General features: G+C 45.3%; 1 protein-coding gene across 7 annotated transcripts in view; it reads right to left on the bottom strand.

The window, feature by feature from the left end:
* sntg2 (syntrophin, gamma 2) overlaps positions 1-16,409 on the bottom strand; it is a 1,464,242-nt gene that overhangs the window by 91,416 nt on the left and 1,356,417 nt on the right. For all 7 annotated transcript variants that reach the window (XM_038800365.1, XM_038800367.1, XM_038800366.1 and 4 more), the window contains one exon: positions 12,519-12,635. In XM_038800365.1, coding sequence (XP_038656293.1) covers positions 12,519-12,635 — 117 coding nt within the window. The remainder of the gene's footprint in view (positions 1-12,518; positions 12,636-16,409) is intronic.

A 16,409-nucleotide genomic window follows, 5' to 3' on the forward strand; every position in this document is an offset into this window, starting at 1 on the left:
GGCGGGTTTTACGGCAGCGCGCCCCTTCCCGACGGGGGACCGATTCTGGTCCCCCGTCGGGGCTAGCAGCCCGACGCCGTAGGCTCCGACAAGTCGGGCTTAACGAAAATCGTTAAGCCCGCTTGCCGGAGTTAGCGCCGGCTGACGCGTCATATGACGTCAGCCGCGCATGCGCAGGTGGGAAGACTCCACCCGCGCATGCGCGGGTGACGGCATCGCGTTTTTGCGCGAAACCCGCGCATGCGCGGGCCGGGTTGCCCCTCAGCCGCCCCGCGTATTGATACTGCGGGGCGGCGGAAAGACAAATAGTGCGCGGGCATCGGGCCCGCTGCCCGCGATCGGTGGGCACCGATCGCGGGCCCATGGCACCCTTGGCACGGCCGTGGTACTGCCGTGCCAATCGGTGCCATGGTTATTTTTTGCGAGTTTGTCACGAAGTTTTTACGAACGGCAGGACCAGGTGTGTTTGCCGTTCGTAAAAAGGTCGTAAAGGGCTGGGACTTCGGCCCATCTAACAGCTGAGAATCGCTGCCGGCCGTAAAAAAACGGCGGCAGCGATTCTTGTCGGGATTTCGGCGGGGGGGGGGGAGAATAGCGGGAGGGCGTCAAAAAAGTCGGGAAGGCCCTCCCCCTATTCTCCCACCCGTCGTGGGGGGGGGGGGAGAATTTTGCCCTTAGTCTCTGAGGTGGGCGACGAATTCTGGTTGACCTCCTCAAGGGTGGGTCAAGAGCCGCTGGTTCTGGAACGGGCTGGACTGTGTCAGAGTCGGAGGGTGGCAGAGTGAAAGGGAGATCTGCAAAGTCCATAATGGGGTCATCGTGATGGCGAGGCAGGACCTGAAGATCACGTGGCGAGCGCGGAAGGAGTCGCAGTGCCCACCTATTTCGGCGCAGAAGAGAGCCGTCCGGTAGACAAACCAAGAATGAACGGGGGGCCATTTGTCTGAGTACCACAGCGGTGGCAGACCAGCCACCATCTGGAAGTTGGTCACAGACGTTGTCATTGGGAGTCAGAGCAGGGAGATCCATGGCACGGGGGTCGTAGGCCAATTTGTGCTGGGCCTGAGACAGCTGCATCCGGCGAAGGACCAGAACGTGGTCCAGGTCCGGGACATGGATGGACGGCTCCGTCGTCCGCAGCGTGCGATTCATGAGTAGTTGAGCCAGTGACAGATCGGTGGACAAAGGGGCGGAGCAGTAGGAAAGCAATGCTAGATAAAAATCAGAACCAGCATCGGCCGGCTTGCACAGGAGCCTTTTTACGATGTGCACTCCCTTCTCTGCTTTACCATTGGATTGGGGGTAAAGGGGACTGGACGTGACATGTGTGAAGTTGTACCGTCTGGCAAAGTTGGACGATGCCTGACTGGCAAAACAGGGGCCATTGTCGGACATGACCGTGAGCAAGATGACGTGCTGAGTGAAGGTTTCCTTACACGCACAAATGACCGCAGCTGAGGTGAGGTTCTGCAACCTTACCACCTCCGGGTAGTTCGATAAATAATCCACAATGAGGACGTGACTAAATCATGGGGTTGCAAGGTTTCCCTTGGTTGCGCAGGCTGGAATCGCCGACATGTTGGGCAGTTGAGCACGGCATTAGCTATGTCCTCGTTAATTCCAGGCCAGTACACTGCCTCACGGCCCCGTCGGTGGTATTTCTCCACTCCCAGGTGGCCCTCATGGAGCTGCTCGAGGACAAGGTTGCGCATCCTGTGCGGGATGACAATACGGTCCAGCTTGAGAAGAATCCTGTCTACTACCGGCAGGTCATCTTTAACATTATAGAATTGAAGGCATTGGCCCTTGAGCCACCCGTCAGTTAGGTGGCGCATGACACATTGTAGCAGGGGATCGTCGGCCGTCTCACGACGAATCTGGATGAGTCGTTCATCCGTGGCGGGCATATTGGATGCAGCGAATGCCACATGAGCATCAACCTGGCAAACAAATCCCGCTGGGTCGCAGGGTGTGGTGACAGACAGGGAGAGGGCGTGAGCGATGATGAGCTCCTTGCCCGGGGTGTAGACGAGCTCAAAGTCGTAACGGGCCATTGTTGGACATGACCGTGAGCGGTTAAGGAGAATGCGCTGCATGTGAGGCGTCATGTCGTTAAGGTCTTTTTGAATTATATTGACCAGCGGTCTGTGGTCTGTTTCGACTGTGAACTTCGGGAGTCCATAGACATTGGTTGGAATTTAATGACTACGGTAAGAAGGCCCAGGCACTCTTTTTCAATTTGCGCATAGCGCTGTTCGGTGGGCGTCATTGCACATGACGCATAAGCAACAGGAGCCCATGATGAGGCATCATCACGTTGAAGGAGCAGTGCTCCAATGCTGGATTGACTGGCATCCGTGGAAATCTTTGTTTCTTTGGCCGGATCAAAAAATGCCAACACCGAGGCCGTGGTCAGCTTCGCCCTGAGTTCCCGCCATTCGTGTTCGTGGGCGGGTAGCCATTGGAACTCTGTAGTCTTCTTGACCAGGTTCCTGATTGCTTGCACCCGTTCTGCCTTGTGGGGACCTTGCTGCTCCGTTTCAGCCGCTTGAATGTGCGAGTATCGGTTAGTGTCGTGTTCATGCAGAACGCAGGTCTCGATGGCAATCGCAAGGGTGAGCTGTTTAACCTTGAGGAGCTGCTGGCATGGGGGTTTGACTGTACACCGAAAACGATCTGGTCGCGTATCATTGAGTCGGAGGTGGATCCGTAATTACAGAACTGTGCAAGGATGCGGAGGTGGATGAGGAAGGATTGAAAAGGTTCATCCTTACTCTGAAAACGCTGTTGGAAGGCATAGCGCTCAAAACTTTCATTTGCCTCGATGTCACAGTGACTGTCAAATTTGAGGAGGACCGTCTTGAATTTGGACTTGTCTTCACCTTCAGCAAAAGTGAGAAAGTTGAAGATGTGGATGGCATGGTCCCCGGCTGTGGAGAGGAAGAGAGCGATCGTCCTGGCGTCTGAAGCAGCTTCCAGGTCTGTGGCTTCAAGGTAAAGCTGGAATCGTTGTTTAAAGATTATCCAGTTGGCCCCGAGGTTTCCGGTGATGCGGAGCGGCGGTGGGGGGCAGACGCTGTCCATATTGCAGGATGGCTGATTGCTGGTCGAAGGCAGATAACTTGAAGGTAGGTCTAATAAATTCTAACATCACGTACTGGTACCATGATGTGTTGGGTATTCTGGATCTGTGGAGACTGCGTTTACCTTAGCAGTAACATAGATAGGCTACCAACACTTGTAATAGTACAACACTATTTTATTAAGCTAACTGTTGAACATACTTGCACTGTGGGTCGACACTATGTTAGATTAACTGAAGACCTATGCCTATTCTGACCAGTCTAAACTGTTCGCACATGGTGAAGGTTTGTGCTACTAGCTGCGAGCTCTGTCCATCTCAGAGGCTGCATCCCGAATGAGCGGGAAAACTAGTGCCCTCTGGCTTTATAGTGAGCGTGCCATAACTGGTGATTGGCTGCTGTGTTGTGTGTGTTGATTAGTCTTGCAGTGTGTCAGTCAGTGTGTGTCTGCACCGTTATATACTGATGTGTATATTATGACACCAGTGTCTATGTCTATACATTTTGTATTTATCGCATGTCCTATGAATTTCAGGTATGGAACGATCTACCTGGACTGGACGCAGAACAATGCTTCTCACTTTACCCTGGTACCCGTGACAATAAATCTAAATCTAAATCTGAATGAATTAAAAATAAAGAAAGGGTTTTGATTCATGGGGCCGACACAGTACTGGGAAAAATGAGAACTATACTGCTAATATGGTCCTCACCTTAATGTGCTGAGACCAACAAAGCACTAGAACAGTACAGCTCAGGAACAGGGGGCGGAATTCTCCGCTCCTGGGAAAATTTGGGAAAGCCGTCGTGAACTCGGCCGAGTTTCACGACGGCCTTGGAGGCCGCTCCTCTCACCGTATTCATGCCCACCCGGGGGGCTAGGAGCGTCGCTCCGTTATTCTCGGCGGCCGGGCCTTGACGCTTGCGTCAAGGCGGCGCGCCGAGAATTACGTGACGGCGGCGCCTATGTGACATCAGCTGCGCATGCGCAGGTTGGCCGGCTCCAACCCGTGCATGCGCGGCTGACGTCACGACGGCTGACGGCTCAAACCCGCGCATGCGCGGTGGCCGTCTTCCCCTCCGCTGCCCCGCAGAACGTGGCGGCTTGACCTTGCGGGGCGGCGGAGGGGAAAGAGTGCGTCGCTTTGAGACGCCGGCTCGACGATCGATGGGCACCGATCGCGGGCCAGTCCCCTCCCGAGCACGCCGTGGTGCTCACTCCCCTCTCCGTCCCCCACAAGCTTCAAACGGGCCTTTGGCACCCATGTTCACGACGGCAGCGACCAGGTGTGGTTGCCGCCGTCGTGAAACGGTCGCGAACGGCAGGCCGCTCGGCCCATCCGCGTCAGAGAATCGTTGGTCACCGTGAAAAACGGCGAGCGGCGATTCTTCCAAGCGAGGGGTGGGAGAATCGCGGGGGGTGCCAGGGGGGCATGAAATGAGTTGCCCGGCGCTCCCGCGATTCTTCCACCCGGCATGGGGAGCGGAGAATCGCGCCCAGGCTCTTCATCACTCCAAACATGCGCCGGTCATGATGCTGGTCTAAACTAAAACCTCTGCACTTCCGGGGTCTATATCCCTCTATTCCCATCCTATTCATGTATTCGTCAAGATGCCTCTTAAATGTCACTATTGTATCTGTTTCTACCACCTCCCATGGCAGCACGTTCCAGGCACTCACCACCTTCTGTATAAAAAAACTCTCCTCTAAACTTTCCCCCTCGCAGCTTAAACCTATGTCTCCAGTAATTGACTTGTCCACCCTGAGAGAAAGTATCTGACTATCCAGTCTGTCCATGCTACTCATAAGTTTGTAAACTTCTATCAGGTCGTCCCAAAACCTCCTTCATTCCAGTGAAAACAATCCGTGTTTATCTAATCTCTCCTCATAGCTAATATCCTCCAGACCAGGCATCATCCTGGTAAACCTCTTCTGTACCCTCTCCAAAGCATCGACATCCACCTTGTAGTGTGACGACCAGAATTGCCTGCAATATTCCAAAAGTGGCCTAACTAAGGTGCTGTATAGCTGCAGCATGACTTACCAATTTGTATTCTCGATGCCCCGGCTGATGAAGGAACCATGCCGTATGACTTCTTGATTACCTTCACCACCATGTTGCCACTTTCAGTGATCTATGGATATGTATGCCCAGGTCTCTCTGCCTGTCAATACTCCAAGGGGTTCTGCCATTTATTGTAGATATCCCACCTGTATCAGACTTTCCAAAATGCATTACCTCACATTTGTCCAGATTAACCTCCATCTGCCATTTCCCTGCGCAAGTCTCTAACCGATCTATATCCTGCTGTATCCTCCGACAGTCATCTTCATTATCCGCAACTCCACCAATCTTTGTGTCATCCACAAACGTACTAATCTGACCAGTTACATTTTCCTCTGAATCATTTATATATATTACAAACTTCAAAGGTCCCAGCACTGATCCCTGCATACCAGTAGTCACAGCCTTCCATTCAGAAAAGCATCTTCCACCGCTATCTTCTATGATCAAGCCTGTTCTGTATCCATCTTGCCAGCTCACCTTTGATCCCATGTGACTTCATCTTTTGTAGCAGTCTGCCATGAGGCTTTGTCAAACGCTTTACAGAAGTCCATGTAGACAACATCCACTGCCCTTCCTTCATCAATCATTTTCGTAATTTCCTCAAAACCTAGATTGTTAATGAGACATGACCTACCCTTCACAAAACTATGCAGCCTATCGTTAATAAGTCCATTTGTTTTCAAGTCTGAGTAAATCCTGTCCCTAAAAATCTTTTCTAATAATTTCTCTACCACCTATAATTTGAGAATAGCTCAACAACCTATAATTTCCTGGATTATCCTTGCTACCCTTTTTAAACAAAGAACAACTTTGGCTATTCTCCAGTCCTCTGGGACCTCACCTGTAGCCAATGAGGATACAAAGATTTCTGTCAAGGCTCCAGTAATTTCCTCCCTTGCCCCCCTCAGTATTCTGAGGTAGATCCCATCAGGCGCTGGGGACTTATCTACCTTATTGATTTTTAAGATGCACAACACCTCCTCCTTTTTGATATCGACATGATCCAGAATATCTACACAGCCTTCCCTAGACTCATCATTCACTATGTCCTTCTCTTTTGTGAATACTGATGCATAATACTCAGTGTTCTGGTTAACTAGGATGGTTAGGACTTTAAAGTAAATAGTGGAGAAGAGGATCACATGCGGAACATGTGGTAGATTAAAGGGAAAATATGAGGTAATAGGGCAAGGAAACAATAAGGGTAATGAAAATGAGAGCATGGCAGGAAGGGACTGAGCATACAAACTTACGAGTGCACCAGATGATAATGCCAGAGTTTGCAAAAGTACTAAAGGCTCTGTATCTGAATGAGCAGTGCATTCGTCACAAATCAAAGTAATTGTCAGCATAAATAGAAATAAATCTAAATGACCATATAGCCAATACAGACATGGCTGCAAGGTGACCAAGCTGGGATTAGAATATTAATGGGTCATTGACATGGAAGGACAGGAAGTTAGGAAAAGGTGATGGGATGGCACTGATAATAAATATGACATTAGTACAATAGTAACAGATAACCTTAGTTCTAAAGATCAAGATGTAGAGTAAGTTTGGGTAGAGATAGGAAATAGCAAAGGGAGTAGTTTAGACGTCACCTAACAGTAACAACATTGTAAGATGACTAATACAGAAATAAATTATGGGTCTTATAGGAAAGCTTCAGGAATAATCTTGGTCGATTTGAATCTGCACATAGATTGGAAAATCAGATTGGCAATGGTAGCCTGGGAGATGAGTTCATAAAGGGTAGGACCATAGAGATGCATAACTTGCATTTAAAGAAAGATTTCATAATTCTTATCAAAAATATATTCCAGTGAGGAATAAAGGCTCTATGAGATAGATGCACAATGGCTAATGATAACGATAGCATCAAATTGAAAGAAAAAAATTACAATTCTGTGAAGATTAGTTGGTAGGTCAGAAAACTGGACAGAATTCTAAAACCAGCAAACAATGCAAAAGATATGAGAGAGAAATTAAGCTATGAGATAAAGCTAGCTAGAAATATAATATATAATAAATAGTAAGGGTTTCTGCAAGTATTTAATAAAGAAAGGGACAACTGAGTGTTGGTCTTTTAGAAAGGGAGAGTAATGGAAAATAAGGGCATAGCAAAAGCATTGAACAGATATTTTGCATCTGTCCTCACTGTAGAAGGCACATCCCAGAAATACTTAAAAATCTAGAGGTGGAAAGGAGAAATGTAAAATAATGACAATCATCAGGAAAAGGGAACTGAATAACTGTTAGAACTAGAGGCTGAAAATTCGGTCGGGCCTGGTGGTCTATATCCGAGGGTCTGAAAAGAAGTGGCTGCTGAGGTAGTACATGAACTATTTGTAATTTTCCACAATTCTGCAGGTTCTGAAAAGGTTCTAACAGATTTTTAAATAAGCAACGTAGAAAGGAGGGAGACGGAAAGCAGCAAACATTTGTTGACGGGATGTGGGCGCCGCTGACTGGGCCAGCATTTATTGCTCATCGCTAATTTCCATCGAGGAGGTGGTGGGGGCCTGCCTTCCTGAACCGCTGCAGTCCATGCATTGCAGGTACACCCACAATGCTGTTCGGGAGGAAGTTCCAGACCTTTGACCCAGTGACAGTGACGGAACTGAGACATATTTAAAAGTCAGAATGGTGAGTGACTTGGATGGGAATTTCCAGGTGATGGTGTTTCCATGCTGCACTTGTCCTTCTTGATAGTCGGGGTCGTGGGTTTGGAATGTACTGTCTAATGAGCCTCGGTGAGCTCCTGCAGTTCATCTTGTAGATGGTCTATACTGCTGCCACTGTGCATTGGTAATGGATGGGGGAATGTTTGTGGAAGGGCTGCCAATCAGGCCGGCTGCTTTGTCCTGGAAGTTTTTTGAGTGTTGTTGGAGCTGCATTCCTGCAGGAAAGTAGAAACTTTTCCATTACATTTCTGACTTGTAGGTTGTGGAAAGGCTTTGGCAAACCAGGTCCCTCAACTCCTCATCCACCTCTTTGGGGCCTGCCAGCCAGGCTCTGCCAAGATTCCTGATTTACCTGAAATCCGGCTGCATTTAGCTCCTCTTCTTCAGGGATTACCTGTAGTCCCAGCAGTGGCCATTGATTGAACCTGGTATTGTCGGGACTGCAGTTTCTGACAATCGGATTGGCCCGTAGCTGTCTAAAGCGGGACTTCCTCCTCCCAGATGAGGGCGGAAATTTTCTCCTCAGCCAATTAACACCCACTAAGAATTAAGTGTCTGTGGGGAAGTCACTACTGGGGGTGGATGACTTCCCCATTAATTCTACAGGAAACCCTGCCATCCAAAACTTCCTGCCCCAGGAGACAATCTCCACCTGAGTGCCCCTTTTGTGTGCAGGGACTAGAGGGTAATTAACAGATATTTGTCATTTGAAAGTGAATGCATGGAAGAAAAGTTTTCCTAATTTTACTATCCACTGGGAAAACAAATGAAATCTTTGTCATTTGGCTTAGAACAGGTTGTAAGATGGTAATAGTTTATTCGTTACCTCATGCCATTGTATTGCCCAAATGGTGAAATTCATACGAAACCCATTATTGTTGGGTCATTAAAACATTTGTTGTAATCAGTGAATAATTAAAAATTTTTGTGACTAGTTAATGTCAGTGTCTTGTTTAGGTGGTTTGAAATATTTCTGCTCATGGTTTAAATATAATAACTGAATAATAAATTCAAGTTTTGAACTCAACATTAATGCATTCTTTCATTTGGCTGATATGGTTGAAAAGAGCCCTAAAAATTGATATATTGGTTATTTTTTTAACAGTCGCAAATTGTACTATTAATCACTTAACTGGCTCATACCAATTTGTTGATACACTGACTTAATACAGAGGCCACCCCATTTATTTTAAATGAGAAATTATCCACCTAAATGGAAGCATATAATACCACATGTTAAATACATGAGCTTGATTGGAAATTACACCCAATCATATATTCGTTCAATTGGCTCAATTTGGAATGTATTTTTGATCCCCACATATTAACATCACATTTTGTAAAGAGGATCTTCCGTGCATCTATCAATATGTGTCGAGTTGAATTGTATCAACAGCTGAAGACATTGGAAACCAATTGCATTCAGATGATGTTACAACGTTCTGCCCAGCTGTAGACTGGGCCCTTCGGGTTCACTCTTATATTTAAAATTTTCCATTTTCTGACTGAAAGTATTAACTTGATCCCACGGATACAGGACTGGTGCATGGTGATGGTAGGGTATTGGGGCGGGGGTGACTTTAAATCACATGGAAGGTAGAAAATGCTTACCTGGGTTACTGCTCTTTGCCTATCAAGTCCACCCGGCTTCCTACCTGATAATGCCTTACAATTGATTTAATCCCATTCTGGCACTGACATGCCTGCCGTTAAGACTTCTGGTGCCTTTAAAAGCTGTTGGTCAATTAGAGAGCCAGCAGCTCTTTAGTCCCAGCAAGGCCATTGCTGGTACTGCGGGAAGAGAAATTTGCTGGAGGGCCCCAGAAGCCTGGTAAATAGGGCAGTTTTGCCACGGTCAGTCAGGCAGTCTGGTAGATGAAGGTAGGGTGAGTCTTCCTGCTGCAGCAGCCCTTTCCACCAGCTCAGGGTGGCTGAACAGGATGGTCAACCCCCAGGCTATCAGGCCTTACCGGGCAGCTTGTCCACATGGCATGCGCCGCCCCCTCATTGTCGATTGAAGGGTTGATTGGGATCTGTAAGTGATTCTTAACTAGCCTCTTAAGGGCTTTAATTATCTGAGGGTGCAGGTCAAAATCACCCTTCCCCACCCCTGACCTAATTGGGGGGCCTGGTGTGTGTGGGGGGTGCAGGAGTTAGGGGGGAAACGGGCTCTCAAATCCCACGACTTCCCAATAGATTAAGTGGTCACCTCTGCTTCCCAACCCACTTGCAGATTGTCGATTGTTTCAGAAAGACTGGAAAGTTGGGCTCATGAATTCTGTTGCCATTGCGATGATTAAGATAGATTGAAAGCTGTGGTTCAAATGATAAATCAGACTTGGAAATAATTTGAAATACAGATTTTTGTATCATAAGAACTTTGGACACAACTGCTTTTGAAATTGAAATTTTTATTCATAGTCCACTGATGAAACTCAATACAACCTCAAAACTGCCCCACTCTGCAGTTCTTTAATTGCCAATATAGGATGGAAACCTGCAGACTTGATTTATGCCAGAATGGCAGAACCGGTTTTCAGGTCAGGAACCAAATGAACTCATTTGCAAGATTGGACATGGCTCCTTAACTCATCTACAGCGTTAGTAACTTGCCTCCAGGTAGCTGGACCAATCAGAAAGGGCAGGCAGGATGATGGGTCCATATTGCCAAAATAATTCTAATTTAATGGATTACAAGGGATCACCAGGACTTGTGTTTTTGAAGCTTCAGCAACCAGAGGAATGGAGAGGAGGACTGGGAGAGTGGCTTCCTGGGTTTCTCACTCTCACCCGGAGACTCTGTTGAGGGATTTGAGTTGCTGCAGTGAAGGACGCTCTCCCCAGGACAGGAGGAAGTGGACAGTCTTAAGCGACTGAGGAAGCCAGCAGCAGTGGTGTGCTTCCTCCAGCCTGAAGACAGAGCACTAAGCAGATCCTGGGCCTCAGGAGGACATGACAGCTGGGTGGCATAACAATTTCACCACACTTTGACTTGACCAGCATTCCTCAGTTCAACACACCTGGCAGCTTCACTCATTACTCTCTCACCAGGACCCCACAACCCCATCTGAACAGACAATACACATACTCCCTCTTAGATTATTGCCCTCCCGCACCCACGTTTCACCATCACCCTCCTCAAATTTGTCTACGCCTCTTATCCATAAAAATCATTACAAACTCTCACACCTCTCTGTTCCCTCTCATTAATCACTGGCTGCCCTGTGTCTAATCCTCCATGAACCTCGGGGGGGGGGGGGGGGGGGGGGGGGGAGGGGAAGGAAAGGGCATCTCGAATGACCTTGATCACGTCCAGTAATCTGTCCAGGGGTGCACCCACCCAAATCGTGGGGCTGGTCTTCTGGGAGGCATGGCTGCGAGCTTAGTGGGGTTGACTGTGCAGGAGCGGTTTAAGTACCACTCTCCCTTGTTAGCGAGGGGACAGGCGAGCATGGTCTCCATAAATCAGCTGGTGATATAAAGCCTGTGGGGCCTTGTTAAATGGACCAATTAACATTTTATTGCAGTGACGACTTTGATCAGCCTAGCGCGAGAAGTCCGTGGCAATTCCTGCTCGCTACCACACTTAAAATCTTTTTGGTTAAATCGCACCCCTCATTTCAGATTGCCAGGAACCACTGTATTTTGCTTTTGTATAACAATGAAGTAAACTGATTGCATGCATACCACAGTAAGTAAAAGTCTTAAAATGTCATAAGAAATGCTCAAATAAATACCTCAATAGGTCGTTATCATTTTTGACCCTCTGCAAATTTTTTCTGAGAATGTGATTTGGTTATTGGGAACTGAAGTGTTGAAGTAGCAGTCAAAGGTATTTCATACAAATGCATGAGTTATTAATATTGCATAATACAATCCAAAAGCAAATGTGGTTCAGAACACACATCTATGGCTATACATTAATAATCAGCTGGGGACAAAGTTAAATTTGGAACAAAGTTACAGCCTACCGTGTCATCAGGAGATAAAGAATTTGCATTAATGTTGCACCTTTCAAAATGAATTAGGCACTTTTGAAAATGCTTATCATGTAGAGAAACATGGCCGCCAATGTGTGCTCAGTAAGGTTCCACAAGTAGAAATGGGATAAGTTGCCAGATAAACCTGATTTTACGCATTTTGGTTGAGGTAGGACACCAGGAGTATTTTCCTCCTTCAAAATAATGCTAGGAATATTTTAAAATCCATTTAAGGAGGCAATTTAAGGTCTTGTCCAAAATGGCACCTCTGACATTGCAACACACTCTCGGTGTTATACTGGAATGTCAACCAAACTGTGCGCTCAGTGGATCTTGAGACCACAATCAGAGGTGAGTGTTATGACTGAGCCAAGGCTGACACCAAATGAAATGGAACTGGATGAGAATAGTGCAAAAACATAATTTTACACAATTGCTTTGAAATTATTTGATATTTTACTGCACAGCTTAAAACGGAAGCTGTGTAACCACTGCTTGGCAAATTTTAAATTCCTCGAAATTAAGCTTGGAGCATTTGGAAACATGGTGAGAAAGGTGATTTTATCAGGAGCATCGACACACTTGACTTAATTTTGATCCTCGTGCCAAAGTTAAGCTCATTGTTTTAAGTTAAGCCTCAGAGTAAAATATGAACAAAAGGATGATAAATCTGTACAACATTAAAGAGTTTCTGTCCCTTACCGGTGGAGCGTTGAAAACGTGAAGCGATGAACCCTTCAGTCCCAGAAACTTGAACTTGTAAAGCTGATTGGAATCAGATCCTAGCAGCTTCTCACTCACCCATCCCATGTGAATTATCTGCAGAGGAAAACCTTAGAAAATTGAAAAGTCAATCCTCAACATCAAAACACTGTATTTTTTTAATGATTCTTGCACACAAAGCCATTAATTTTGCAACGAAACCTTCAAGGACTCTGTGCCATGCATGTGATGTCTAAATCAGCCAGAAAATTGCTGAACTAGATTGTCAAAGAATCAACTCGTAAAGGTGCTCTGTGTGGAATCATGAGGATTTGATTCCAATTTAAAGTGATAGCCTCCATTGCTGTAACGGCACAACAAGGATAGGCAAAGCAAGCCCAAAATATTCATCAGTGTTGGCAGCTTACTTACACAACATTGTAGGTTCAATATCACCTCACTTTTAAGTTTCTACCTTTTGCATGACACCAGCAATTTTAGGGTGTTTTAGAAGCTCCAATCAGAACAGCAACAAGGAGCTGAAGCCTGATGCAGCTCTTGCTATTTTAAGATACAGACCCAAATCTGACCAAATAAATTTGTCGATATATCACCCCCATTCAACACTATAGACCGAGGGTTCTAACTGGTGATTACACACATTACTTACACTTTAAATAAATAACTCAAACAGGTTCCTTTAAAATTGTGCGCACGTCTTTGACACTGTACACTGGAGAAGTAAGTTTCGATGAGAACCTTCGGTCAAAATGCTTCTTATTTTTATCAACTGAAAGTAGTAACCTCAAGGGTTTCTTTATTTCACAAAATGCAGCACCATTCTTGTTGGAACAATGAGTCTGCCATTCAAGTTGTTTCCTCTGTGAGGCTTGCAGCAGTAACTACACTGGCCTGACAGATTGTGCAGGGATACTAGAACCTACATTATAGGCTAGGGTTATGGATTGTCGGGACTTTAGTATTGTTTTCCTGGGTTAAACAATATCAAAGTAGCTTAATGGGCTGTCTGTGATGGAGTTATTCTGGATGTAATTTGTCAAGTGATGAAGCAAGAGTGTCCCCACAGAGGGAAGATCTTACTCTCCAACAGTTAGAAAACTGATATTTAATGCATTCTGCTGGCTATTATTTTCTCCTCCAGCCAGCAGTACTTTGAATTAGAATTGCATTTTCCAGAGCTACTTTCATCCTAAAAAGGTTTTCAGCAGAACTCAATTTCAATTGCATCCAGTTTTGTGCTCATAGGGAGAACGTTGTTTGTACTTTCTAGAACAGTGGGTTCCCAATATTGGACCGCTGGTGATCCGTGAAAGTACGGCTGGTGATTCGTGGAAAACAGTTTATGTGTAGCTCATATGGATATATAGATTTTATATTATTATTTGCAATATCATTTACTTCACAAGCATCCTTCTGTAATATAATCCGCAATATATTTGTGTGTATCACAGGTAATTAGAGGAAGCAGCTGTGTCTTTAATAGCTGTTTATGTATAGGTTTGACTCCCCTCAGCTGTCGGCTATGGAAAAAAGGATGTTTAAACCGGCTTGCATACGTTGTGGTCCGCCAAAGCCTTTGACGATGACCTATAAAGGAAAAGGTTGGGAACCGCTGTTCTAGAAGGCGGAAGATCAGCATGGTAACACAGTGGTTAGCACAGTTGCTTCACAGCTCCAGGGTCCCAGGTTCGATTCCCGGCTGGGTCACTGTCTGTGCGGAGTCTACGCGTTCTCCCTGTGTCTGTGTGGGTTTCCTCCGGGTGCTTCGGTTTCCTCCCACAGTTCAAAGGTGTGCAGGTTAGGTGGATTGGCCATGCTAAATCACCCTGAGTGTCCAGAAAATATTAAGTGGGGGTTACTGGGTTACGGGGATAGGGTACATATGTGGGCTTCAGTAGGGTGCTCTTTGTAAGGGCCGATGCAGACTCGATGGGCCAAATGGCCTCCTTCTGCACTGTGAATTCTGGCATGTGAGAGTACCTTTAAGAACTGGGTGTTTAAGAAATGTACCTTTAAGAAATGGGTGTTTATCAGTGAAGTCAGAGTGTGGGTGGAGCTGGGTTGTCTGTCAGCTTTTTATTTTCGTTTTAGGCTGTTTGCTGCAGGGTGTGTTTTAGTTTCGTTTTCAGTGTTGGAGCTGAAGCCAGACAGAGCAGGTGTACTGTTGATCTCTCTGCCATGAAAAAACTATCCCTTGATCATTTGGTGAATTCAGAATTATAAATGTTTTCAGTAGTGAATGTAAACCTGATGTGCTTCTGTTAGAAGGTGTTTCTTCTGTCTTCTGGATGTTGTTTGGGAAGTTATTAAGGATTACTTAATGTTGTATTCTTTGGGGGTTGTATTTGAATTGATGGTTGCTAAGATATTCACTGTATGTTTTAAAAAGGTTAACTTGAGTTCATAGAATAAACATTGTTTTGCTTTAAAAAATACTTTTCCATTTCCTATGTACCACACCTGTAGAGTGTGCCGTGTGCTCCCCATACCACAATCTATTAAAAGTTGTGGGTCAGGTGAACTCCATGATACACTTTGGAGTTCTCTAAATCCTGGCCCATAACAATTCTATGATAATTTCTGAACATGGAGCTATAAATTACGAAGACAAATTCTGAAAGCAGAGTTTGTTTTTACTGGGGAAAGAAGACTAATTAATGTTATAATCCAAGATTTAAAATTCAGAGAGACCATGGTAGCATGCAGGCTATTTGATTTTGTCACAGAAACAGAGGACATCTGTCCAGAATTAGCATGTCTCAAAGGATGAGTCCAGATGCAACAGATCTCTTTGACTTTTCATAAATTATGTGCAGCAGAATTCTTCAAAGAAATCGTAGTTAATGCTAGTTTCACTTATTCGTTTAATAAACGCCTAGATAAAAATCTGGGTAATGAAACTGCAAGTTATAAAAATATGCATAGGCACAGCGGATGAGATAGTTTATGGGATTTGATAGAACCTGTGCCTCAAGGACCATGAAGACGCTATCTATGAAATGGAACTGGGTAACTGATACACATGGAAGTGTCTGATTGGCACTTGGGAGTTCTCTTAAATTATATAAGAACCCAAGAAACGTCCACAATTTTATCTCCTTGGAAATGTTTTGACGCCTTTCTCATGAATATAAATTGAGTGGAGCTTGTAGAAAGAACAGACTTGATGGGTTAAATGCCCTTTTCTTGTTCTACATTTTCCATATAATATTCTGAATATTCTTTACCTCTTGGATTCTACAAAAGGACGACAGGCTTCAAATAGGTCACATCATCACTCTTTGAAACTGATCTCATTCTCTGAGTGTAAAGATAGATATTTTGAGGGGTAGCAGAATTTTCCAAGTCATTACCCTTGGATCTCTGACTCGCAACTAAATGGAACACAGCAGTAATATCAATAGGAAGACATGTAGGCCAAGGCTGAATGCTCTACTTGACAGCTAGCCTTGGGCAAGTTGCATTTGGGGAGCTAAAAAGAAGTCAAATGACAACTTTCTATTGATATTGCTGTTTTTACCTCCATCGTCACTTCTTTATCACATCCTTCATCTCTGCTATATCTTTGTAGTTTACTGTCGTTATTTCATTATTGCTTCAATATCTGTATGCAAGCATCCATTTATAAAGTAATATTTATCTCTTCTGCTATTTTTTTAATTTAAAAGAAACTTCTGTACAATAACTGAGTTTAAAATAGACACTTTCCATCACTGGTATTGACCTCAATTTTGAATTAATTTACCTATTTCTACAAGGACGTATGTATTCCTTATGACAATTTCTGCAATAAGCAAATAATAATCTAGACAGTGTACCTTGCTGGTTTGAATCTATTTAGCTCCTAAAGAACTGCTGTAGGTGTTACAG

This window comes from Scyliorhinus canicula, chromosome 6 (assembly GCF_902713615.1).
Source record: "Scyliorhinus canicula chromosome 6, sScyCan1.1, whole genome shotgun sequence".
NCBI classification, from domain to species: Eukaryota; Metazoa; Chordata; class Chondrichthyes; order Carcharhiniformes; family Scyliorhinidae; genus Scyliorhinus; species Scyliorhinus canicula.